The 26514-nt window shown below is 35.9% G+C and overlaps 1 protein-coding gene and 2 pseudogenes across 2 annotated transcripts; 1 reads left to right on the top strand and 2 right to left on the bottom strand.

Annotated features, from left to right (window-relative positions):
* Positions 1-64: 64 nt before the first annotated feature.
* Positions 65-17816, top strand: RMI1 (RecQ mediated genome instability 1). 2 transcript variants are annotated; one of them, XM_039250413.1, is made up of 5 exons: positions 65-212; positions 5678-5737; positions 14652-14743; positions 15763-16289; positions 16500-17816. In XM_039250413.1, exons 4-5 carry the CDS (start codon positions 15800-15802, stop codon positions 17672-17674), a joined length of 1665 nt encoding a protein of 554 aa, XP_039106344.1. In that variant the 5' UTR covers positions 65-212; positions 5678-5737; positions 14652-14743; positions 15763-15799; the 3' UTR covers positions 17675-17816. The 2 variants fall into 2 exon arrangements, with proteins under 2 accessions (XP_039106344.1, XP_039106343.1); XM_039250412.1 differs by having other exon boundaries at positions 15763-17816.
* Positions 10713-10813, bottom strand: LOC120244080 (annotated as a pseudogene).
* Positions 13951-14288, bottom strand: LOC120244076 (annotated as a pseudogene).
* Positions 17817-26514: the final 8698 nt, after the last annotated feature.

Consider the following 26514-nt stretch of genomic DNA (forward strand, 5'->3'; position numbering starts at 1 on the left):
GGCTACCTCGTTCACGCGCACAGGGAGGGGGCGGGGAAGGGGCGTTTTCGGGGCCTAAGGAGTCTTTTAGGTTTAGAGGAGTGGCGTGAGCGCGCGGCAAATCGGGCGGGAAGAGGCAAAAAAGAATTAGGGCGCGCGCCGTGGCGGTTCCTGTTCTCACAGTCGCACAGCCCGGGGACCGCTGTTGCGCGAGAGGAAGGCGGGACGCCCAGGTCGGTGCTAGGCCCAGACGAATGCCCTCGTCTCCACAGTCCACACTCGCGACTCCTTCTCACCCCGCACCCCATTCCCGCCCGGGCTGCGGGCTGCGCTTCGGTGAGTGCAGCCCGCCCGCCGCCGGCCCACGCAGCGGAGACCCGCTGTTTGTAACGGGCCGCAGCGCCCGTCAGGCGGGGCGGGGGGCCAGCTGTCGGCCCGGGCGGGATCCAGGGAAACGCGCGCTGGTCCGTTTGCCTGCAGCCGGGCAGCCCCGGAGTCTGGGAGAACTGGTCCTCCCTGCTCCGACCCCCCCGCCAGGGCTCCCGGAGATCCCTGGCGTCTTCTCAGGCTTTCTAAGGAGACCATTCTTTTTTTTTCCCCCGTTTGTTCTTCTTCCCCGCCCCCCCCCCCATTTTTGTTAAATGGGGCCTGTCAGAAGAGTATTCTGCAGTGTCGCCGCTGCAGTGTATCTGAAAAATTTGCTGGAAGTATTAACATTCTGTCTCCTGAAATGAAAGCGAATCGCACAATAAGTTGTAGACATCTGCGTTCTGTTCTCAGCCGTTTCAAACGGCGACCGAACGAGTGGCGGTATTCAGCAGTGATGAAAACACCCCAAAAGCTCGTGCTCACAAATGGCACTGATGTAGCGCCGTCAAGTTTGTACTTGCTTAGTGTTCGGTTACTTCTAAGGCCCCCGGGCCAGGCTTTGATGACTTCTTTTGTTAAGGCTCTTAAGGTCATTTCGAATCGGTGACGACCCGAGGAAATCTCCTGGCCTGGTCGTAGCCAGTAGCCCCGTCCTTACTCTTCTACCTTCCAGCCTTCACCCACAACCCCAACTGAGCTGAAGCATAAAGATGTCATAATTTACATATCATTTTAACGCCACCATTTGCAGAATACAGATCTACAGTTTGTAATGACGAAATGTGCCGATCCTTCTTACTGGAACTTGATTTCCCCTCTTGAATAATTTGCAGAATGGATGTAACCAGCACCTTTTTTTGGTATGATTGCGTTCATCCATGATTTTTTACTTGCCTAATTAGGAAGAAACTTGTTGGAGGAGCTAAGAACTTAAGCATGGCCAGGAGGATAGTTAAACACTTAAGGGCATAGTGTCCGGGATTGTGGAGTTTATAGAAGGTCTCTTTAAGTGGTAATGTAATTTTTTTAAAATGCCTTCCTCTATGATGAATGTATCTTCATGAAGAGCCTTGTTGGGAGGGTAAAACTTAGTTCACATATTGGTGTTCTATTACAAGGTTCAGATCTTTATTTAATATTCAACCGAGAATTGATGCGTGTATTTAGGGGTTGAGAATACTTGGATTATAGAAATTTAATCTGCCAGTCAGGATTTGCAGTATTTAATTGACTGCCTTACAAACCTGGGACATTTCACCAACACTTAAAGGGGAATAGAAGGGTACTGTACTTATGCTGCTATCTTTCAATCTAGTATTTCTAGTGTAATCATCATTTTCTCCCCTAATAACACTAGAGTGATAAGCAGGAATGCAAAGCAAACGGCCGCATCTAAGAACTTCCTCCTCCCAGTTTCTCTGTCTTCTGACTGGACCTTAACTGGTGAAAGCTGTTACTTAACTTTTCTAGATACTATTGCCCGAAAGGAGTTTTTTATTTTGTTTTGTTCTTCTTTTTCCACGTGTTTCCTCCTTACCTGTTTTACCTAATTTTTAGTTTACCCTTGAACAGGAAAGTCTATCTTTACACCATTTTTTCATCCTCTGTTGTTTTCAACCAAACTACTATATTGTACTTTTGCTCAGTTAAGGACTTTGGCAGGTGGTTGCCAAGGTACCCATCAAGTTGGATACATCAGTGGCTCCTATCTTGTGTAATTAATTTTATGGTCATTTTGAACTCCCAGTGAATTTAGGGCTGGTATTACTTACCCTTGGGATTTACTTTAGATAAACTAATATAATAGAGATTTTGCGCTAGCCAGCTGGATGATTATTTAAAATACAAGTATTATTTCTTGAGGCTCCCAACTATGTGCCCTACCTTGTGCTGGCAGTTTAAAGCTTACTAAGAGTACTGTGAGTAGGTTGTGGTTATCTGTTTTATGGAGAAGAAAACTTAAGACTGAGAAGTTAAGGAACATGTCTGAGGTCACATAGTAGAGGTGGAATTCAAACTCCTAAACCTATTCTCTTTTCCTTACAGTAAGTTATGGAGGATCCACGAACAATCCCACACAGATAACTTCCTTCTAATTTCGGTCATTAAATATAATTCCCCCCTCTAATTTTCAGAGAATGTCTTCTCAAAATTTTGAAGTTACCCTTAATGAGTTAAGACACTTATTTTTTAGATGAAGCTTGTGTAAACGTGAAGTGGTTATGATTTCAACATTTGTTAGTGCTTTTAAGTTTCAGCTATTGGTTGAATGTCCAAAAGGATGGTACTTTTGTTATATTTTTTAAAAAATGGAAATAGATGAGGCTGGCTGAAAATTAACTTATAAATCAAGTATGCCCAAATCTTTGTGGTGAATGATAGGATTTTCCTACTCTGTTCTTTCCTGGTCAGTTCCTGCAGTCAAGAGATTGAATGTAGATTATTGGGTTAAGTCAGGTTTAGAGAGTCAGCTTTTTGGAAAACATTTTTCCATGATTGTAAAATTAATAGGGATTAAGATATATATATATATATATACACATAGTTTTATAACTGGGCTTTTTCTTAGCAAAATAAAATATGAACGTATTTTCATGTTATTAAATGGGCCTGTAGAAATTTTTTTAAAGACTACATAACCTTCCATTTCATGGATCCAGTGTAGTGTATTTAATTTCCCCCCCACTGTTGTTGAACACTTACATTGTTTCTGGTTTTTTCTACCCTATACAAACACAGCGATAAACACTCTGGCACATAAATCTTTGTCTTCCCTTCTGATTGCTTTCTTGATTCGTTTTGGAGAGAAAAATAAGTCATCATATGGTATGAACATTTCTTAATGTACAATTTAAAAAACATACCTTTCCGTGCTTTTCTTTTCTTGGACAATGATATTCATGAGGATCAGGGGCTGTTCTTTGTGTATGAACAGTTGGGAAATTGTGCTCCCTAGCTCATACCTCCCCTCTAAGTTGTTTCTACCTGCAGTGACTATGATTACTCAATTTTTTCAGAAAGGAAGGAAAACCTTAAGAATTGCTGAAGGAGTAGATGCAAGTAATAACAATTTATTAAGTTATGAAGAGGCTCAGTTATTGAAACCCAGTCTAAACTTTATAATATAGATCCCACATGATAATACTTTTTCCATTTAATTAAATTTTCTTTTTAATCTATAGGAAAAAATCCCATTTTATATAGAATTCTCTTTATACTACAATTGTTATAGCGTGCAGTTGGGGGGGGACTACATCTATGTTTCTGATTAGTATACCCTACACTTACTTTGCTTTTAAATGAATTCTGTCTAACAAATATTCATTTAGCAGTTTTTCCCCCAAACTTCTTGACTTTTTGGTAAAATACTGGAATTTAGCTATGTTTGAGTGCTTGCACAATGTTAAATATCTCATCATATTTGTGTTTTATATATATCATGGTTATCTTTTAGGGTTTTAATCATCAGAAATTTCTTTCTTTGCCTAGTTATGGTAACATTGTTATGAACTTATAATATGTCAATTAGCTTGAGAAGTGGAGATTTAAATCCTAGAGGATAGTACTTGGAGAGAATTATTAATTAGGACTGCCACACATTAATAGAACAATTTAGTTGTGGTTCACTGAGCTGTGTTTCTCAGAATTTGTCCCAACTGTCATTTAAAAGGAGTTTGTCACTTGCCATGCTCAACGCTAACAAGGAGGTACATATTTGAAATAAAGGAAAAATGAAAAAAATAAGTGGATACATTAAGACTTAAAATATCAGTTTGTAATTTTAAAAATTCTGAAATTATTTTATGCAATATTTTAGTAGCTATAGCAAATAAAAGTAGTACTTAACCATGGTGCTGCTGTTTTGAAGCTGTCACAAAGGTAGATGCAGTGAATGATGTTAAGTTTTTCTTTCTTATTATTTAAATGAGATCTGAGAAATGTCTGTTCGTTATAACAACAGTATAGTGCTCTTATAGAATGACTTTTTATGAATGTATTTTATTTGTAAGTGGGATTTTATATGTAAATAAGGGACTGGCTATACTTTCTCTTTTTACATAAGTCAACAGGGTCTAGCAAAAGGCATAGAAATGGAAATTAGAAGAATTTATGTTCTAGTTCTGCGTTTGCTAGGATATATGATCTTTCTGTCTTAATCTCCAAGCTTCACTTTTATTCTTCTTTAACAGATGATGGAACTTACTCTTTCTATCATGTTATTATTTTGAGGTTTAGGTAATATTACAGATGTAGAAGTGTTTTGAAAAAAGCTAAACCTCTTACAAATAGGTTTTAATTTTTATTTTCAGCAAACCTTTATCTTTATCTCTGTTTATGTAGTTGTACCTGCTGGGATACAGGATTGATATCTCTGAAATTCATCCTTGTTCATTTCATTTCCTGTCCAGCCTTGACCTTTTCAGTTCACAACCAGTCCATCTTTCTTCCTTTCTCATTTTTTCCTTTCTTCTCCTAGAGGTATCCATAAAATTATCTCCTAGTATTTAACAGGTTCAGCTAGAACATATTATTTGTGTTATGTGGCTGCATGTACTATAATAATTTTAGGGGTATATACTGTACCTAGAGTGATTTATAGTACAAAACATTCTGCAAACAACTTAATTGTAATTGTGGCATTTATGCTTGATAATTCACTTAATTTATAACTCTACTGAAAGTACGCTTTGTCCTGATTTCCGTTTACTTAATGACTATCATTACATTAATACAACCTTTTGCAAATTATATGAGATCCATCTGCCAGTGCTGTCGTGGAGGAAATCGGTAACTCACTGAACAAACATACCTAAGACCCATGGACCTGGCTTCTTTTTTGAAATTAAAAAATATGACAACAGATGCAATAAAATGGCACTTTGGAATCTTAGGTTATGTAAGTACAGTTGACCCCTGAACAGAGCTGGGATTAGGGATGCTGACCCCCACCCCACTGAAAATCTGCTTGTAACTTTTGACTCCCCTATAATTAGCTACCATTAACTTATTGCTGACCACAAGCTTTGCTGATAACAGAAGTAGTCAATTAGCACATATTTTATGTTACATGTACTGTATATACTGTATTCTTACAGTAAAGGAAGTTGGAGAAAATATTAAAATCATAAGAGAAAATACAGTTCTATAATTATTGAAAGAAATCCGCATAAAGTGGGCCTGTGCAGTTCGCACCTGTGTTCAAGGGTCAACTGTACAGATCTCCCAGTCTTGTGGATGTCCTTAAGCTATGGCTTTATGGAATCATGCTTGGTAGTTTTAACACGCCTTTATTTTAATTAATTTTATATTTGATGTTATCTTGTTTTAGGTCTGTCTTTTAAGCATACAACTGGATTTGGTTTATTCATTTTGGGAGTATCATGTACAGGTAAGTTAATCTATATTCATTATTATTGCTGATATATTTAGACATGTTTCTACCATTTTATTGTTTCTATTTATGGTGGTTGGCTGTTCCTCTGTGCCTTCCGTTGGATTGTTCTTGTTGTTTTCCTGAGCTAGTTTAAAAGTTATATTTTTAGTTTTTTGGTATTTACCTTCAGTTTTTTTTATTGAGATAAGTTTTTTTTTCAATTGTTTTTAAATGTTTATTCTTATAGAATGAGACAGAGCGCAAGTGGGGGAGGGGCAGAGAGGAGAGGGAGACACAGAATCTGATTCAGGCTCCAGGCTCTGAGCTGTCAGTACAGAGCCCAATGTGGGGTTCGAACTCAGAACTGTGAGATCATGACCTGAGCTGAGTCAGACGCTTAACCAGCTGAGCCACCCAGGTGCCCGGAGATATAATTTACATACAATAACATTTATGTTTTTCTTGGTGTATATCTCTGTGTATTTTAACAAACATAGGCATATCACCATCACTGCCAAGATCATGATAGAGAATACATTTCTGTATGCCCCTATAGTCAGTCCCTCTCTACACTTAGTCTTGGGCAACCATTGAACTGTTTTCATTGCTAGTGTTGCTTTTTCCAGAATGCCATATAAATGGAATTGTACAGTCTTTGGCTTCTTTCACTTCACATGTTGCATTTGACATTTGACTTAGTCTGTTCAGGCTGCTCTAACAAAAATACCATAAGCTGGATGGCTTGGAAACAATAGCAATTTACTTCTGTGGAGGCTGGGAAGTAAGTCCAAGATCAAGGTGTCAGCAATTTTGGTGTCTGGTGAGGAGGACCCACTTCTGTATTCATGGACAGGCATCTTTTCACTGTAAACTCCTGTGGTGAAAGGGGCAAGGTAGCTCTGTGGTGGTGGTGGGGGCGATCTCTTATAAAAGCCATAATCTCTTTCATGAATGTTCCACCCTATAACCTAAGGGTAGAACTCTCTCAAAGGCCCTACGCCTAATACCATCACATTGGGCATTAAGATTTCAGCATATGAATTTTGGCAGGGACACAATCTATAATATTACAGCCATGATATTGCATCTTTTAGTAGTTTATTCCTTTTTATTATTCAGTAGTATTCCATTGCAATGATGTACTATAATTTATCCATTCACCAGTTGAAGGACATGTGGGTTGTAAAGCTACTATGAACTTTCACATAGAGATTTTTAATTAGTTTAAGTTTTCATTGCTCTTGAGTACGTTCCTAATAATGCGATTGTTGGGTTATATGTTAAGTATGTTTTCCTGTCTAAGAAATTGCTAATCTGTTTCCCAAAGCAGCCTTTGCCATTTTGTATTCACACTGGCAATATATGGAAATTCTAGTTTTTGGTATTCTCAGTTTTTACTTTAGCATTGCTAATAGATGTGTAGTATCAAATGTGATTTTACTTTCCTATTTTCCTAATGTCTAATAATATTGAGCATTTTTTAATGTGTTTATTTGCTATCTGCATATCTTCTTTGGTGAAGTGTCTATTCAGATATTTTATTCATGTTGAAATCAGTTTGTTTTCTTTTTATTTTTTTTAATGTTTATTTTTGAGAGAGAGAGAGAGAGAGAGAGTGCATGAATGCATGCGCTTGAGCATGGGAGGGGTGGGGGGGGGGACAGTTTCTGAAGTGGGCTCTGTGCTGACAGCAGAGAGTTGCTGCGGGGCTCTAACTGACAAACCATGAGATCATGACCTGAGCCAAAGATGGACACTTAACCAACTGAGCCACGCAGGTACCCCAAATAAGTTTGTTTTCTTATTGAGTTTTAAGTATAGATTCTTTCTATATTCTAGATACAAGTCTTTTGTCAATTATCTCTCTCAGTTTGTGGCTTATCGCATGTATGTGGCTTTATATTCTTTACGGTGTTTTTCAAAGAGCAGAATTTTAAAATTTTGATAAAGCCCAATGTATTAATTTCTTTGATGAATTGTAGTTTTGATGTTGTCCCCAAGAAAACTTTTAAAGTTTACTTATTTATTCTGAGAGAGAGAAAGCACAAATGGGAAAGGGACAGAAAGAGAGGCAGAGAGAGAGAGAATCCCAAGCAGGTTCTGCACTGATGGTGCAGAGCCCAATGTGGGACTTGAACTCACAAACTGTGAGATCATGACCTGTGCAGAAGTCAAATACTTAGCCGACTGAGCCACCCAGGTGCCCCTCCCTAAGAAAACTTCTAAGAAACCAAGGTCACAAAGATTTTTTGTCTTAACTTTTCTTACAGCTTTTCTACAGTTTTAGTTTTCATGTTTAGGTCAATGATTCATTTATAGTTAATTTTTATATATAGTGTGAGGTATTGGTTGAGGTTCATATTTTTACATATGAATTGTCCAATTGTTTCAGCACCAGTTGTTCCAAAGACCATCCTGTTTCCATTGAATTGCCTCTGCAACTTTGTAGAAAAATCAGTTGACCATATTATGTGTGGGTCTATATCTAGACTATCTTCTCTTTCCATTGACTTGTATGTTAATCCTTTTGCCAGTACCTCACTGGCTTGATTATGAAGTTTTATACTAAGTCTTGAAATCAGATAGTGAGTTCTTCAAATTCGTTTTTTGTTTCAAAATTATCTTGACTATTCCAGTTCCTTTGCTTTTCCTTATAAATTTTAGAATTAGGTTGTCATTTTTTACAAAAAACAGATGTTAGGATTTTGAATGGAATTGCATTGAATCATCACTAGATCAGTTGGAGAGAATGAAACCTTAAGGTAGAGTCTTCAACACAGCTGGTCTCTTCATTTGTTTTTGGTCGTCTTTGATTTCTTTCATCAGTAATTTGTAGTTTCAAGATAAATATCCTACAGTATTTTGTTGGATTCATTTTTTTCCCATGTGACACATTGCAGCTTTGATGCACTTACAAACACTAGACAGCACTTTAGCACTATGCTGGGGACCATTTTAAACAGTGAAATCGTCAACAAGAAGCACAAAAGTGTGAAAATGGAGCAGGAAATGGACCAGGAAAAAGATGCATCTTGCTAACTCATCAGGCAATGTTGCTATTTTGTAGATACTTTGATGCTTTCTTGATAAATATTCATATCATCTTTATTTTAGGAGGAGTTTTCTTTTTTTCTCTTCCCTTTTGGTTTCTCTCTCTTTGTCTCATTGTGGAAAACCTACCCTCTAAGCAATTTTTATTTTAACATTTATGATATTGTTAATTATATACACGTTGTTGTACAACAGATCTCTGTAACTTTTTCATTTTGCATGAATGAGATCCTATATTCATTCAGCAACAACTCTGCATTTTTCCCTCCCCTGTCTCTGACAGCCACTACTTTCTATTTTTATGATTTGATTACTTTAGATACTTCATGTAAGTGGACTCAGTATTTGTCCTTTGTGATTAGATTATTTCACTTAGCATAATGTCCTTAGGATTAATGTATGTTATAGCATATGATATGATTTTCTTCCTCTTTTTTTAAAGGCTGAATAATAATCCTTCTTATCTATATAACACATTTTCTTTCTTTCTTTTTTTTTTAATTTTTAAATGTTTTTATTTATTATTGAGAGACAGAGCATGAGCATGGGAGGTGTAGAGAGAAGGGGAGACACAGAATCTGATGCAGGCTCCAGCACTGAGCTGTCAGCACGGAGCCCAAAGCGGGGCTCAAACTTACAAACTGTGAGATCATGACCTGAGCTGAAGTCAGATGCTTACCTACTGAGCCACCCAGGCGCCGCCCACATTTTTTTAATCCATTCATCTATTGTTGAACAATTAGGTTGCTTCTATACCTAGTCCTGTGTGAATAATGCCACCAGTGATTCGTGGGTATGCAGATACATCAAGATTCTGTTTTTGATTCTTTTGGATATATACCTAGAAGTGGGATTTCTGGATCATATGGTAGTTCTATTTTTCATTTTTTGAGGTACTTCCATACTGTTTTCCTTAGTTGCTGTGCCATTTTTCAATCCCACCAATAGTGGGTAAGTGTTCTAATTTGTCCACATCTTCATCAATATTTGTTATTTTCTGTGGTTTGGTTTTGGCTAGTTGCCATTCTAAGGGGTGTGATATGATATCTCATTGCAGTTTTGGTTTGCATTTCCTTTATGATGGTGCACATATTTTCATATGCTTGTTGGCTACTTGTATATCTTTGGGAAAATGTGTTTTTGCCCATTAAAAATTTTGTTTTGTTTTGTTACTGGGTTCTTTATATATTCTAGGTATTAACCCCTGATCACATAATGGTTTGCAAATGGTTCTCCTTTTCTGTAGGTTGCTTTTTCATTGTGTTGTTTGTTTTGCTGCACAGTTTTTAAGTCTGATGTAGTCTTATGTCTTATTTGTCTGTTTTTGATTTTGTTACTTGTTCTTTTAGTGGCATATCCAAGAAATCATTGCCCATTCCAGTGTCTTGAAGTTTTTCCTCCTATATTTTTTCTAATAGTTTTATAATTTTAGGTCTTATGTTTAGATAATCAGTTTTACCTCTGTGCTGACAGCTCAGAGACTGGAGCCTGCTATGAATTCTGTGTCTTGTTCTCTTTCTGTCTCTCCCCTACTCATACTCTTGTCTCTGTCTCTCTCAAAAATAAACAAACATTAGACCTCCATTTTAATTTTTTAATATGGTAAAAGATAAGGGTCCATTTTCATTCTTTTACATGTAGATATCCAGCTTTCCCAGCACCATTTATTGAAGACCTTATCCTTCCTTTGTTGTGTAATCTTGGCACCCTTGTTGAAGATTATTTGACTGTATTTATGAAAGTTTAATTCTGGGTTCTGTATTCTGTTCTATTGGTCTATATGTCTTTCTGCATGCTTTTTTTCCCTTCTGTTTTAATCTATAAACCTTTTCTTTTTCTTGCTTTATTGCACTCACATAGGCCTCTTATAAATGTAAAATGTTAGAGTAGACATTTGCTTTATACTTATTGTGTGTGTGTTGTTTAGTTTTTATTTCATAAGAGTATGGTATGCTTCACAAATTTGCATGTCATACTTGCAGAGTCCTGCTAATATTCTCTGTATCGTTCCAATTTTATTATATGTGTTGAAATGAGTACATCTGCTTTCTTCTTCCTTTTTTTTTTTTTAAATGTTTATTTATTTATTTATAAATGCAAGCAGAAGCAGAGAGAGAGAGGGAGAGAGAGAATCCCAAGCAGGCTCTGCACTTACAGCACAGGGCTTGATCTGTCAACCATAACATCATGACCTGAGCTGGAATCAAGATTTGGATGCTTAACTGACTGAGCCACTCAGGTGCCCCCATTTGCTTTATTCTTGACATCAGGAGGACAATATTTTTTCTTTTTAATTTGAGTGTAGTTGATACACAATTGTACATTAGTTTCAGGTGTACAACACCTCTCTCTGCCCCTTCTCTGCTTATGCTCAGTCTCTGTTTCAAAATAAATAAATAAATATTTAAAAAATTTTTAAAAATTAATCTGGATAGCTAAGTTAAAATTTTTGTCAGGTTAGTATTCAGAATGTCTGTTATGACTACACATGTTATTAATAACTAAGCCTAGTAGTATATACTAGTGTTGCTTTACCTTTCTAGTACAACATTTTTTATTCTCTTGAATGGCCTTGTTTTGTTTTCTCTATATTTTTCATCAGTTTAACTCCCAACTCCTACAGTTACTTAAATCTCTCCTCTGCATTGAGATATATTAATGCTCTAACTAACAGAGGTGTAAACCAAGAAAAAGATATGAAATCCTGGAAATAGTGGTCTTATATGATTTTATCTTCTTGAAAAATAATTTCTCTTCAGGCCTTCTGGGCTCTTCACCTTTACATCCTGCAAATACTTTTTGCTCTTATGCTTTTCCTCTCATTTCTTCCTCTTTCTTGGTTTATTTCTTTGTTATAATAGAGCACATCCTCCTTTGCAAAAATTGCTTTGGACAATGCTGATCTGAAAATGTTTAATTTCACTCTCATGCTTGATTGATACTTTTCCTAGGTAGGAATATATAGGTTGGAAATAATTTTCATTAAGAAATTTGAAGGAATTGCTCATTTACCTTTCAGCTTCTATTGAGAAATCTAAAGCCATGTGCATCCATTGATGTTTGTCATCCTTTCTGGAAGCTTGCAGCATCTTTGCCCTGTATTCTAAAATTTCATAAAGATAATGCCTTGTTATATGTCCATTTTATCCATTCTATTGGGTTCTTTCCATCTGGAAGCTCTTATTTTTAAGTTCTAGAAATTTTTAATTTATTTCTTTGATTATCCTTTCCTTCTCCCTCTGTTTTCTCTCTTGTCGTTCTGGAACTCCTAGTCTGTTAGACTTACTGGGCTATTTTTTGTTTTTGTTTTTTCTTTTTCTCCTTGTGTTTCATTGATTTCTTTGGAAATCAATGTTTTACTTTCGGAAGAGATTTTATTAACTTTATCTTCCATTCACTGTTTTTCGTTTCTGCTATCATTTTAAATTTCTAAGAGTTATTTTTGTCCTATGAATATTTCTTGTTAGAGAACCCAATTTCATATTATCATTCTGAGGATAGTAATGATAGCTTTTTTGAAGTTTTTGTCTCTCTTCCTAGTCATTTCATTGTAGTTTTTGCTTACTGTGTCTGTTGTTAGGAAATTGTCTTAGAGGGGTGCCTGTGTGGTTCAGTTGGTTAAGTATCCTACTTCGGCTCAGGTCATATCTCACAGCTCATGAGTTCAAGCTCTGTGTTGGGCTCTGTGCTGACAGCTCAGAGCCTGGAACCTGCTTCAGATTCTGTGTCTCCCACTCTTTCTCTTCCTCCCCTGCTTGCACTCTGTGTCTCTTTCTCTCTCTCAAATATAAAGGAATGTTAAAAAAAAAAAAAAGATTGTCTAAGATATCTTGTTATAGTTAAGGAAGGGGAACTAGAAGGCTGGTTGGAACTCTGAGTCTGGGCGCACCTGGGTGGCTCAGTTGGTTAAGCATCCAGCTCTTGATTTCAGCTTAGGTCATGATCTCATGGTTCGTGAGTTCAAGCCCCACATTGGGCTCTGTGATGACAGTGGGGATCCTGCTTGAGATTCTCTCTCTCTGCCTCCTTCCCCCACTTGCACTCTCTCCCCTTCTCTCTCTCAAAAATAAATAAACACTAAAAAGAAAAAAAAGGAACTCTGAGTCTGTGGATGCATTCTCAAAATGAACTGTTTAATTTGAGAACCTCTTATGGTTCAAATTTTAACCATTTGTTAATAACATGACCACTTGTTTAGGGTCACAGAGTTTATAAGTGTAAGATAATTTGGCTCTAGAGTTGTATTCTGAACCACTAGATTATATAGTGGCGCTCCCATCTATTTTGTTTTCTTTATTATTTTTTGCACGATAGTCTTTACTTTTAAGTGATTATCAGCATACCAACTAATAACGTGTAGCCAGTTCTTGAATTCTGTCATCTAGTAATTTTGATTTAAGAGGAACTAAAAGCAGCCCAAACAATTAGTGTTTATTGTTCTAACCCTTAGCTGGAAAAGACTATTTTAAGGCTGTCTGCTGCTTAACACAGGTTACAAATAGCTATTTACTACTTTCGCGTAGATAAAGCCCCTGACCTTCAAGAAAACTTTTGGGGGAAAAATATGAAACCCTTTTCTTTCTTTTAAACATTTTTTTTTAAAACTACCTGTAATAAAGGAAAAGTCAGTATTGATATATGTTTCTTGAGCTAAAAGACATAGGGGAACAGACAATGTATACCCATTAAAGTTCTAAGAAATATGAGGTAAATGAAATCTTTGGGTACGCTTTTTTTGTTTTTTAAAAATTAAAGTATAATTGATGCAAACATTCTGTTAGTTTCAGTGGTTCAGCATAATGATTTGATATTTGTGTACATTGCAAAATGATCACCACAGTAAGTCTAGTTAATAGTTAACATTCATCACTATATATAGTTACAGATTTTTTTTTCTTGTGATAAGAACTTTTTAAGATTTACTCTCTTAGCAGCTTTCAAATACGGACAGTATTATTAACTATAGTCACCACGTTGTACATTAGGGTAAGTTTTTAGTTCATACAAAGAAGCTAGCTTTGTTATTCTCCAAAAAAATGAAAGGACCTACTATATAATATATAGAAATAATTTAGTGCCTTTTCATGAAAATATAATTCAAGCTTTGCTAAAATTTCATATTCCACGAAGGCATCTAAAATGCCAATCCTTGGAATAAGCACTTCTTTCTTCTTCCCCTATCCATTTATGTGGTAGTTTTCATGGATTTCTGCTTGATATCTCAAAGTCCAAGAGGTTTTCTAGGACTTCATCTCTGTTTTGCTAGAATTAGGTCTGGAGGATGATCATCATCTCCTGGGCCTTCACTGCTGCGACTACCATGGGATCCCAGAGCTGCAGTGTCCTCGGCCTTAGACACTTCTCTCTCTCTGTATGCTGTACTGTTCTATTTCAGCTTGAGCTGGTTTGGCCTGCTTCAGCTTTAGTTTCTTCTACATGTGGACCTTGGACACTTTCTGGGCTCCCACTTCTCAGCCTACAGAAGCTTCTGTAAGCCCTGTGACTGACAGGCCATGGCAGTAGGGATGTTGTGCTCAGCTGGATCTTTCCTTTGGGTCAGCTCACCCAGCTTCCTAAGATACGTGCTTGTGCCAGTGCCCTGTGGGCCATCCTCTCCTATCTTTAATTTTTACAGTACCCCTGTGAAGTTAAGCACATAGATAAGGAAATACACTATGGGAGTGTATAAATTTCTCATGGTCACTTGCTTCTATTTAGCTCACTCAGAACCTCATGTTTTTATTATTTTACTTCCACCTTGCCCTGATTGATAATAGGAATGCTCAAAACCATACCACCAAACTCTTACACTCATGCAGATAGATCAGTGATTCTTTCTGTGGCTTTGCCTTGTAACCCTTACCGCTTCTCGTCCCAGGGCCATTTCTGAACAGTAGAGGTTACACTTACTCCACTGAACAACCCGTTCCAAATCCTGTCATCAAATCCTATATGTTCCTGTTCCAAATGGTAAGTTTTCTTGTGGACATGTTAAAACTTTTATAGATTTTAACTCTTAGATATTTTGATCTGTGGGAGAAAAAATATACTTTGTGAACACAGGGTTAATTAGTGTTTAGTGTTTTGCTGCTACTTTTATATTGAGAAAATCAGAAGTACATTTATCTGGTAGGACTGTTGAGATTTATTTAGCAAAACAAATAAGATACTTTATATCAGCACAGAGTCTATTGTTATTTGTTATATTTTTATTCATAGACCACATATTTAAGTGCTAAGTGGACAAACAGAATGGTAAAAGTGTTTTTTTTTTTAATTTTTAAAAAATCTGTATTTTTGAGATAGAGAGTGCGAGCAGGGGAAGGGCAGAGAGAGGGAGACACAGAATCTAAAGCAGGCTCCAGGCTCTGAGCTGTCATCACAGAGTCTGATGCAGGCTTGAACTCACCAGCCCTGAGATCATGACCTCAGCCAAAGTTGGACACTTAACTGACTGAGCCACCCAGGCACCCCAAATGGTAAAAGTTTTAATAGAGCATTAATCATGGATAGGAAAACAACCTTAGTGACTGTTGTTTCTTGACTAAATTTTAAATGATTAGAATCTGGTTATCAATGTAATAACTACCAGTTACCGAGTGTCTTTCATAGGTCTGACATTATGCTTTAAAAATGTTAATTGTATAATCTTCACAACAACTCTGGAAGATAGATGGTGGTATTGACATTTTACAGATGAAAAATTGGGTTAGAGAAGTTAAGAAATTTATATTACGCCACACAGCTTGTAATTTGACAGAACTAGCTTTCAAATTTGAATATATCTGTCTCAAACCTTTTGCTTTTCTCATTATATCATCTTGATTACTTGTGGTATTTGAATTTTGGTCATGTAGAAAGTCAAAGGATTTTAAGATGCTGAAGAGAGAAAAATCTAAGGGGTGTGGTTATACCTGTGCATTGTAGAGAATTGTAGAAACTATATTTAAATATACTGAATTATCATTTTTTTTGTTTTTTGTTTTCAGGTAATACGTGCATAATATTTCTTTTATTTTAAAAGAAATGAGTGTAACTAATATTGCATTAAGAGTTGAAACCTGGCTTTCAGCTACATGGCATGTTAAAGTACCTCTAATGTGGTTGGAAGCTTGTATTAACTGGATCCAAGAAGAAAATGATAATGTTAATTTGAGTCAGGCACAAATGAATAAACAAGTGTTTGAGCAGTGGCTCCTTACTGATCTGAGAGATTTGGAACATCCTCTTTTACCTGATGGCATTTTAGAAGTTCCAAAAGGAGAACTGAATGGATTTTTTGCTTTGCAGATTAATTCATTGGTTGATGTAAGTCAACCTGCATATTCCCAGATACAAAAGTTGAGAGGAAAGAATACAACAAATGACTTAATTACAGCTGAAACACAAGTAGCCCCAAAACCTTGGGAAGCAAAGCCTTCACGAATGTTGATGCTGCAACTAACTGATGGGGTTGTACAAATGCAGGGAATGGAATATCAATCTATTCCAGCTCTTCATAGTGATCTTCCCCCAGGTACAAAAATTTTGATTTATGGAAACATTTCTTTCCGTCTTGGTGTTCTCTTATTGAAACCAGAAAATGTGAAGGTTTTGGGAGGAGAAGTAGATGCCCTGTTAGAGGAATATTCCCAAGAAAAAGTACTTGCAAGATTAATTGGGCAACCTGATCCTGTAGTTTCAGTCATACCAAATAATTCTAACCAAACCATCCCTGGAATTACAGATGTTCTAGATCCTGCATTAGGACCTTCTGATGAAGAACTCTTGGCAAGTCTTGATGAAAATGAGCTTGCAGCAAATAATGACACCTCCTTAGAAAGAAGGTGTTTCAGCACAGGTAGTTCCTCAAGTACTATTTCCACAAGACAGTCAGGTTTTGAATCATGGCATATTTCTCCAAAACCAAAGGGGAAACAACCAAATCAACCAATGCATTTCGCTGATGGGGAATTAGATGACTTTTCATTGGAGGAGGCCTTGCTTTTAGAAGAAACTGTCCAGAAAGAACAAATGAAGACTAAAGAATTGCAGCCATTGACTTTGAACAGAACCTCAGATGAAAGCATAGAGAAATTTTCTCATAAGCCTAATACTCCAAATAGTTTTTCTTTGATTTGCAAAAGTGGAAACAATAATTGGAATGGAAAAAATGTATCTGAACGAATGACTAATGAAGACAAATCATTTAGTTGTCCATCTGCTGAAGACCAAAACAATAGTGTTTTTTCAGTTCACAGTAATGTACCTCTACCCCATGATTTTACAGATACAGATAAGGACTCAGAGACAGATAATAAAGTAAAACAAACCTTCAGCAGTGCAGATGGCCATTCCTTAAATAAAATATCAAAGGGAGAGCTGGTAAATTATGTACCAAAAAGGAGTTCACACATTTCTAATGAAAATGATCACCATTTACAGTCTTGTTCTTTACGATCATCAGAGAACAACACTAATCTTTCTATTGCCATGGATTTGTATTCTCCACCCTTTATCTATTTGTCTGTTTTAATGGCCAGCAAACCAAAGGAAGTTACCACAGTGAAGGTCAAAGCATTTATTGTAACCTTAACTGGAAATCTTTCGAGTTCTGGTGGCATTTGGAGTATAACAGCAAAGATTTCTGATGGTACTGGCTATCTAGATGTAGACTTTGTAGATGAGATACTTACTAGTCTAATAGGGTTTTCAGTACCAGAAATGAAACAGTTAAAAAAGGATCCTCTTCAGTACCAAAAGTTCCTGGATGGTTTGCAGAAGTGTCAGAGAGATTTAATAGATTTGTGCTGTCTAATGACTGTTTCATTTAATCCCTCCTTGTCTAAAGCAATGGTACTGGCATTACAGGATGTTAAAATGGAACACCTTGAGAACCTAAAAAAGCGGCTGAATAAGTAATTTACTAAGATAGTATCAGAAAACAATTCAACAAAAGGAAATATTTACCATTAAATTTAACCTTTTCTGTTTGAGACTTTTTTTTTTTGTAAAAGAGATAAAGGAAGTTTTATAACATTTCAGTTTAATTTTAAAATGTTTAATCATGATTGTATACTTAGGTTTCTTAAATAAATTTTTTTTTATGATAACAGACGAAAGAATTTGGTGACTTGTTATTGAGAGTTTTGTTTTTCACTTGTCATTTCACATAAGATGATTGCTAAAGTATTGTGTTAGTGTTTTGATGAGTCATATTGTTGGAAGTTGGCAGTTATAAATAGGTAGTTGTATTCTAATATGTTGAGTACCCAGAGATATTTTTTTATATTATTATACTTAGGAAAAAATGTAAATCCAGTGGATCAGGAATGTCAGGCTCTTAGATGCAAAAATACTTTGCTGGTTTTTATTTTGCTGACAGTAAATATTTGGTATACTTAAGGCAAATATTATGTTAACTAGGTACTATTGCAGAGATTATGTTGAATGGTTTAAAAATATTGTTTTCACGGCTAATTTATTTCATATTGTATATTGAAACTTGAGTATAAGAGTCAGTAAATACTTTTTTGGGGGGGTTAAAATATAAGGGGGTTGTCCATATATCTTTAGGTACTCTCTGAATTAGCTCAACCTGTAAGCTTACCTTTAGTTTTGCTGGGAGTATTGATTTTTTTTTTTTTAATGGAGACGGTTTACCACTTTTCTACTTTGTGTTAAAAAGTCACATTTGAAAGGCAAAGTTAATCTTTTGTCTTTAGAAACTTAAAGCATTTTCAGTGTTTTTCTTTTAAATGTTTATTTCCGAGGGAGAGAGCTTGAGCTGGGCAGGAGCAGAGAGAGAGGGAGACAGAGGATCTGAAGCAGGCTCCATGTTGACAGCAGAGCCTGATGTGAGGCTAGAAGTCATGAGCCACAAGACCATGACATGAACCAAAGTTGGATGCTTAACCGACTGAGCCACCCAGGTGCCCCATTTTTTAAATTTTAAATAAGAGCTATACCCAGTGTGGGGCTTGAGCTCCCTACCCTGATTTCAAGAGTTGCATGCTTGGGGCACCTGGGTGGCTCAGTTCGTTGAGCAACTGACTTAAGCTCAGGTCGTGATCTCACGGTTTGTGACTTCGAGCCCCATGTTGGGCTCTGTGAAGACAACTCAGAGCCTGGAGCCTGCTTCAGATTCTGTGTCTCCTTCTCTTTATCTCTGCCCGGCTCATTCTCTGTCTCTCTGTCTCTGTCTTTCTCTCTGGAAAAAATAAGAGTTGCATGTTTTACTGACTGAGCCAAGTAAGTACCCCTAAAGTGTCTTGAGTTTTAAAACCTTAATTAAATACTTAAGAGAAAACATGGTTTTGTTTTAGTTAAAATAATGTAATAGGAAAATATCTGGAAGTTAAGATAAATACTTATATATAAATATGATATAGATGTTTAAAAAATTTTTGCTTTTAAATTTGAAGAATAATTGGAGTTCAAGGCATAACACAGATTTTACTGATATGTGCTCTAATAGTAACCTCTTCTGTATACTTGCATAGTTTTTTTTACTATAAGCGATCTAAATGAGATGGCATTATCCTACACTCTCTTACTTCTAAATGTTCTCCTGTACTCTTATCTCTGACTAGTGCTTGAAAGCTGGAATTAGACCTTATTTTCTTTTCATATTCAGTCCCTGAAGACTGGGAACAGTACTTTACCATATTAGTATATCCTTCTGTATTGGTGCTGTGATTCTGGCTCTGGTCTTCTCTGGCCTTGATATTCCAGTAGGTTTACTAATTGATTTGTGCCTTATTTTGTCCTCATACCTTTCCCATAATTTTGCCTGAATGATCTTTCTGGAATAAATTTACCATTTTTTCTTTGTTAACCTCCTTCTTCCTTATAGGGTGAAGTATAAATTCTTCAGGTCTTTTGTGATCTGGCCCTTGCCTTCTTTTTTTAGTCTTCCTCCATTACTCTCTACCTACTAGTCTGCCCGTAAATTTTTGTCATATCAATTTATAATTCCCCAAATGTGGGGGAATATACTTCACGTTTTTGTACTTAAGCTCAGAGTGATCTCCCTTCTTCCCAAATTCCTTCATGTGGATTTCCAACTCAACCTAAGCTTTAGGTGTCCATTGAAGTGTTAAATGAGTTCCCCTGCCTACTTTCATGCCATCCTTTACATTATACAGACTACTGTTATGTATGTTTTACTGTACTTTTTTTGCTTCTCTCTTATTCTGTTAAATTTTAGGTAAAATTCATCAGGGAATTAGGAATTAAAAAAAAAACAAAGCTAAAATTAAGAATTTAGTAAATGAGTTTAATACCAGGTGAAATATAGTTGAAGGAATTGTGAATTAAGTTTGGTAAAAAGAAGGGATGCCTGGGTGGCTCAGTTGGTTAAGCGTCCGACTTTGGCTCAGGTCATGATCTCACGGTTCGTGGATTCAAGCCCCGCGTCGGGCTCTGTGCTAAAAGCTAGCTCAGAGCCTGGAGCCTGTTTCGGATTCTGTGTCTCCCTCTCTCTCTGACCCTCCCCTGCTCACACTGTCTCTCTCTCTCAGAAATAAATAAAACATTAAAAATAAAATTAAAAAAAAAAGTTTTGCTCAGAAGAAAAAAATTTGCAATAATGTATAGAGGGTCCAAAAAAGATGGGAGAGAACCAGAAGAGACTATAATACAAAGATGGGCCAACATTAGTATAACTGTAGTCCCAGAAAGACAAGAAGGAGAATATTTGAAGTTAATACTTATGAAACTTCTAAATTTTATGAAAATCATCAAGCTATAGGTTTTGTAAGTCCCACAGACCTCAAGCAAAATATATTCAGAGAAAGTCATAATTATGTAAATATTACCATTTTTGAAAACTAGGGAAAAAAGTCTAGAGAGAGCAGTCAGTGGAAGAAATAAGGCATGTTTCAAAGGATCGAATATATGACAACTGACTACTCATTAAAAACAGTGACAATCAAAAGACAATGGAGCAGCATCTTCAAAGTGATAGAATTAAAATAACTGCAATTCTAGATTTCTATACAAAGCAAAAATATTAACAATAAGTGTGAAAGTTAAAATTAATATTTCATTTTCTCCACGCTGAGCATGGAGCTCACTTGAGATTCTCTCTTTCTCTCTCTCTCCCTTCCTCTCTCCCCCTCTCTCCCCCCCTTCCCTCTGTCCCTGTCCCCTGCTCACGTCCTCTCTCTCTCTCTCTCTCACACACACACACACACAGAAATAAATACATGTATTAGACAAAAGGTGAGAAAATTTTCCTAACCACAAAAATGGTGTCATTAAGTAGGAGGGAAATGATGCCAGATAGAAGCTTGGAGATGCAAGAAGGAATGAGGAATAACAGAAGGGGTAAATATGGGGATTTAAGTTAATAGTGATTTTAAAACAGGGATGCCTGGGTGGCTCAGGTGTTGATTGGTGCAGAGTATGGAGCCTGCTTAAAATTTACTTTCCCTTTGCCCCTTCCCAACTCTCATTCTCTTTTTCTCTTTAAAAAAAATAGTGATATTAAAACAAATATAATGTCTCAAGCATTAAAAAAAAAACCAGGACTAAAGTACATGAAAACAATTTTATGTAAGTTGAGAGGAGGATAAATGGAAAAGTGTTTTAAAGTCATTATGTCTGAGGAAAGGTTTAAGCTATCATTTTATATTAGACTTGAATATTCAGAGTAGCATGTCGTAATATTTAGGGTAACCCCATTAAAAGGTTTGTGAAAGTACATTACTGTATACTAGTGGGATAAAATGGAACAATGGGGAAAAAAGTACTCAACCCAAAAGAAAGCAAGACAGAAAAAACAGGAAAAGTGACAGGGAAAACAATTGTCAAGGTGGTATGTTTAAATTGCAATGGATCAGAAATTACAGTAAGTGTAAATGGGGTAAAATCCTCCAATGAAAGACATTTTCAGATAATAATACAGCACAGTTTTATATACAAAAGAGACACAACATGTAAGAATACAGAGAGTTGAAAAGTGAAAGGATGTAGACCTATAAACACTAAATGGAAGCTGCTGTTGCTATATTAATATCATAATTTCAGGCAAAAAACTTGTAGAGAAACAGTTGATCATGAGAAAGGACTAATTCGCCAGAACAATTTTAAATTTATAGAATTCAGCAGCTTCTAAATTTATCAGAAAATAAGAAATAAAAGAAATCCACAATCATAGATTATACAGTCAGAAAAAAGGTTGGCACGGTTACAGAAAATACAGTAGACCTATATACCATGTATAGGCTACTGTATCTGACAAATGTATAATACATGTTTTTTTTCATGTACATGTGGGACATTTACAAAAGTGGACCACCTGCTTAATAGGAAGTAAAAAGAATCAAAAAATCATTAATCTTACAGAGTATATTCTTGGACCATAAATAAATAAGGAGGAGATGCTTGGCTTAGTCAGTGGAACATGTGACTCTTGATCTCAGGGTTGTGAGCCCCATGTTGGTCGTAAAGCTTACTTAAAAGAAAAACAAAAACAGGAAAATAATCTAGGAAAAACAAGTTTAGAAAATCTCATATTTAGAAACTAAAAAACAAGCTGCAAAGTAATCTTGAGTTAAGGAAAAAATCACAGTGGAAGTTAGAAAAATTTTTATCATAAAAATAAAACATCAAAATTCATGAGGTATAGATGAAGCTGTGCTTAGAGGGCACTTTATTAGAAGAGAATAAAAGCTAAATGAATGATCTCAAGTTATTAAAAACTGTAAGCACAAATAAGAAAAAGAGTAATGGAATAGAAAGCAAACATTAGGGTTAACAAAGTTGAGTTGCTTTCAGAAGACAAATCCTCTCAGCAAGACAAATGAAAAAAGTATGAAAATACAAGTGAAGGGGTGCCTAGCTGATTCAGAAGAGCATGTGTCTCTTGATTTTGGGTTGTGTTAAGTATAGAGATTACTTAAATAAAAATTTTTTTAAAATGAAATGGAGACATCACTCACTGCTTCTACATTAAAAATCTTTCAAGAAGGTATTATGAATAACTTCATGATGATGCATTTAAAATTTTAGGTGAAGTGGTCAAGTACCTGAAAAAATACAGATAAAAAAGAAAATCTAGGAGTGCCTGGCTGGCTCAGTTGGAAGAGTATGTGACTCTTGATCTCAGGGTTGTGAATTCAGACCACTCTGTGTGTAGAGATTACTAAAAAAATAAAAATCTGACTAGTTCCCTATTTGTTAAAATAGTTGAATCTTATTTGATGAGCAGAAATAATAGTCTTTTCAATAAATGATGTTGAGACAACTGCATAGCCTCATGCCAGAGAATGAAGTTGAATCCCTCCCTCACACTGTGCCCCCAAATTAACTAAAAATGCATCAAATACCTAAATTTAAGGGCTATAGCTATAAAACTCTTTGGAAGAAAACATAGTTGTCTTTGTGACCTTGTATGACGCACTGGTTTCTTACATATGATGTGAAGTACAAGCAACCAAGTCAAAATAGATAAATTGGACTTTATCAAAATGAAAAACAACTTGTGCTTTAAAAGACACTCAAGAAAGTCAAAAGACAACTCTTAGAATGTGAGAATGAAAGAATGGAGCAATGGGAGCAAATCACATATTTGTAAGAGATTATTATTGAGATATGTAAACAATTCTGCAAATCAACAGTAAAAAGACAACTCGGTAAAAATGGGCAAAGTATTTGAATAGATATCTTTCCAAAGAAGATACACAAATTGCCAGTAAATAGGTGAGATGATGCTCTATATCATTAGTCATTAGTCAGGGAGATCTAAATGAAACCACAAGGAAATACTATTTCATACCCACTAGGATAGCTATAATTGAAAAGATAGCTGTAATTGAAAAAATTGGCAAGGATGTGGGGAAACTGGAACCTCCTGTATTCCTGATGGGACTATAAAATGGTACAGTCACTTTATAAAAACAGTCTGGCAGTTCTTCAGAAAGGTAAACATAGTTGCCATATGACTTAGCATTCTTCCATTCTTACCCAAGAAAATTGAAAACATCTCCTCGCACAAAAACTTGTATGTCAATGTTCATAACAGCATTAGTAATAATAACCCCCAAATTGAAACAAGCCATATGTATATCAACTTATGAGTGGATAAATAAAATGTTATATGTGTATGATGGAATGGTATTCATCCATCCAACAACATGGGCGAATCTTGAAAAACATTCTAAGTGAAAGAAGCAACATAAAAGACTTCATAGTGTATTGTTGCACTTAGATGAAATAATTTATAATAGTTTACTCCAGGAGGGAGGATGATTGGTGAGTGACTGCTAAGGGATATGGAGTTTCTTTCAGGGGTGATTTAACTGTTCTGGACTTGGTGGTGATTGTACAATTTAATGGATATACTAAGTGCCATGGAATTTTACACTTTAAAATTAAAGGGTGAGTTTTATGGTACATAAAATATATCTAAATAAAAAAGTAATCAAATCTGTTATTTAAAGTCTTCCCACTAATTCCAGGCCTTGATGGCATCCCCAATGAATTCTTCCAAATATTATATCAAGTCTACATAAATTCTAGAAATTAGACAATGAGAGAACATTTCCTAACTCTCTTTACCAAGCTGACATAACTTTGAACATACATAGGAGATTAAAAGAATTACAGACCAACTCTTTCATGAATATAATTGCAAAATACAAGTTCAACCTAAGTACAGTATTAGCAAGTTAAATATTAAAATATGAAAAAGAGAATAGATGACAAAGTGGTTTTTTTCAGGAATGCAAGGATAGTTTAACCAATGTACTTCACATTGAAAGAAAAAACTATAAGCTCATTTCAATAGATGCAGAAAAAGCATTTGATATCATTAAAAACTCACCAAACTAGTAAGAAGGAAATTTTTTTTTAAATGTTTATTTTGAGAGAGTATGAGTGGGGGAGGGGCAGAGAGAGAGAGGGAGAGAGAATCTTAAGCAGGCTCCCACTCTCCACACAGCCTCACCTGGGGCTTGATCTTAAGAGCAGTGAGATCATGACCTGAGCTGAAATTGAGTAAGACACTTAACCAACTGAGCCACCCAGGTGTCCCAAGAGGGAACTTTCTTATTCTGATAGAGTATCGAGGCACCTGGTTGGCTCAGTTGGTTAAGCTTCTGACTCTTGATTTTGGCTCAAGTCATGATCTCATGGTTTGTGAGATGAAGCCCTGCCTCAGCCTCCGTGCTGACAGTTGGAGCCTGCTTGGGGTTCTCTCTCTCCCTGTCTCTCTGCACCTCCCCTGCTCATGTGCATATGCTCTCTCTCTCAAAGTAAATAAACATTAAAATAAAAAAGATCTCTGTAAACTCTACAGCAGACATCATACTTGAGATTGGGAATAAGATCAGGATGTCTGCTATTCTATTCAACATTGTTCTGAAGGTCCTATTTATAGTAACAAGGCAAGAAAAAACAAATGTTAGGAAGAAGTCAACCTCATTACTTATAAATGAGTGTGTATGTAGAAAATCCAAAATTTATAAACTATTGGAAGTAGTAAGTGTATTTGGCAAGGTTCCTATTATATATAGAGTAATATTTAAGACAATTTTAAAAGTTGTATTTTCATTATGCCAACAACATAAAAATGAAAAGAAACTACTATTTATAGCAGCATAAAAAATCTGAATCTTTGGAATAGATACAGTGAGAGCTATCCAAGACTTGTGCACTAAAAACTACAAAATACTGAAAAACACTAAAGAAGATCTAAGCAAATTCAGTTATTAACTGAATACTCAGTTGGAGTACTTAATACTTTAAAGCTATCCATCCTCAAATTGATCTATGTATTCAATGCAATATCATTCGCAGGATATTTTAGTGTACATCATGCTGATTCTAAAATTCATATGGAAATGCAAATTGAAGTCATGTTACCTTTAAACGGTTAAGCAAACACTTCCCATAAACAGTTATAATAAATGTACATAATCAGAATAGCACCATCAAATTCAGGAAATATTATGTTACTACCATCTAATTCTTAGACTTCATTCCAGTTTTCCCAGATGTTTCAATAATGTTTTTTTTGTTTTTGTTTTTTTTTTTGGAGCAAATGGATCTGTCCCTGGTTAAGCCCAGAGACAAGCCCTGGCCAGCACCTTGATTGCAGTCTTATGACCCTAAGCATAAAACCTAGCTAATCTATGCCTGACTCTTCACCCGCAGAAATTGTGGGATAATAAATGTGTGTTGTTTTAAGCTACTAAGTTTGTATTAATTTGTTACACAATAGAAAATTGATACTGCTCCCTTTCCAACTGATTTTAGTTGGGTTATTTTTTTAAGTGTGTGTACCTATGTATGTACGTATGTATCTCCTATACCCAACGTCCGGTTCAAACTCATAACCCTGAGATCAAGAGTTGCCCTTCCAACTGAGCTAGCTGGACACTCTGATTTTAGTTGGGTTATTACTTCTGTCTTGATCCCTCTAGCTCCAGGGTGTTAGCAGCTTCTTGCTTTCTTTGCTCCTCTCTGGGTTGCCTCACAATTCTTCAGGCTTGTATTTTCAACTCCTCTGTAACTAGTTCTCCATATTAATTCTATTAATATATGTGTTTAAGAATTGCTATTCTCTTAACCACATTAAAAAATTTAAAAAAGGGAAGGGAAGGGAAGAACAGCTATTATCTATATATCTATAGAAGTGGTTTGATAATAGGTAATATTCTTTAAATGTTACCTCCAGAACATAGCTCCAATGTATTCACTCTTCCCCATCACATTGGAATTTTTTTTAAAGCTTATTATTTTGAGAGAGAGAGGGA

The sequence above is a fragment of the Hyaena hyaena genome, unplaced genomic scaffold (assembly GCF_003009895.1).
Source record: "Hyaena hyaena isolate Hyena2069 unplaced genomic scaffold, ASM300989v1 scaffold_369, whole genome shotgun sequence".
Classification (NCBI taxonomy): domain Eukaryota; kingdom Metazoa; phylum Chordata; class Mammalia; order Carnivora; family Hyaenidae; genus Hyaena; species Hyaena hyaena.

Excerpts from the sequence above, each read along its gene's own strand:
- RMI1 (XM_039250412.1), top strand. The coding sequence starts at position 15,800 with ATGAGTGTAACTAATATTGCATTAAGAGTTGAAACCTGGCTTTCAGCT.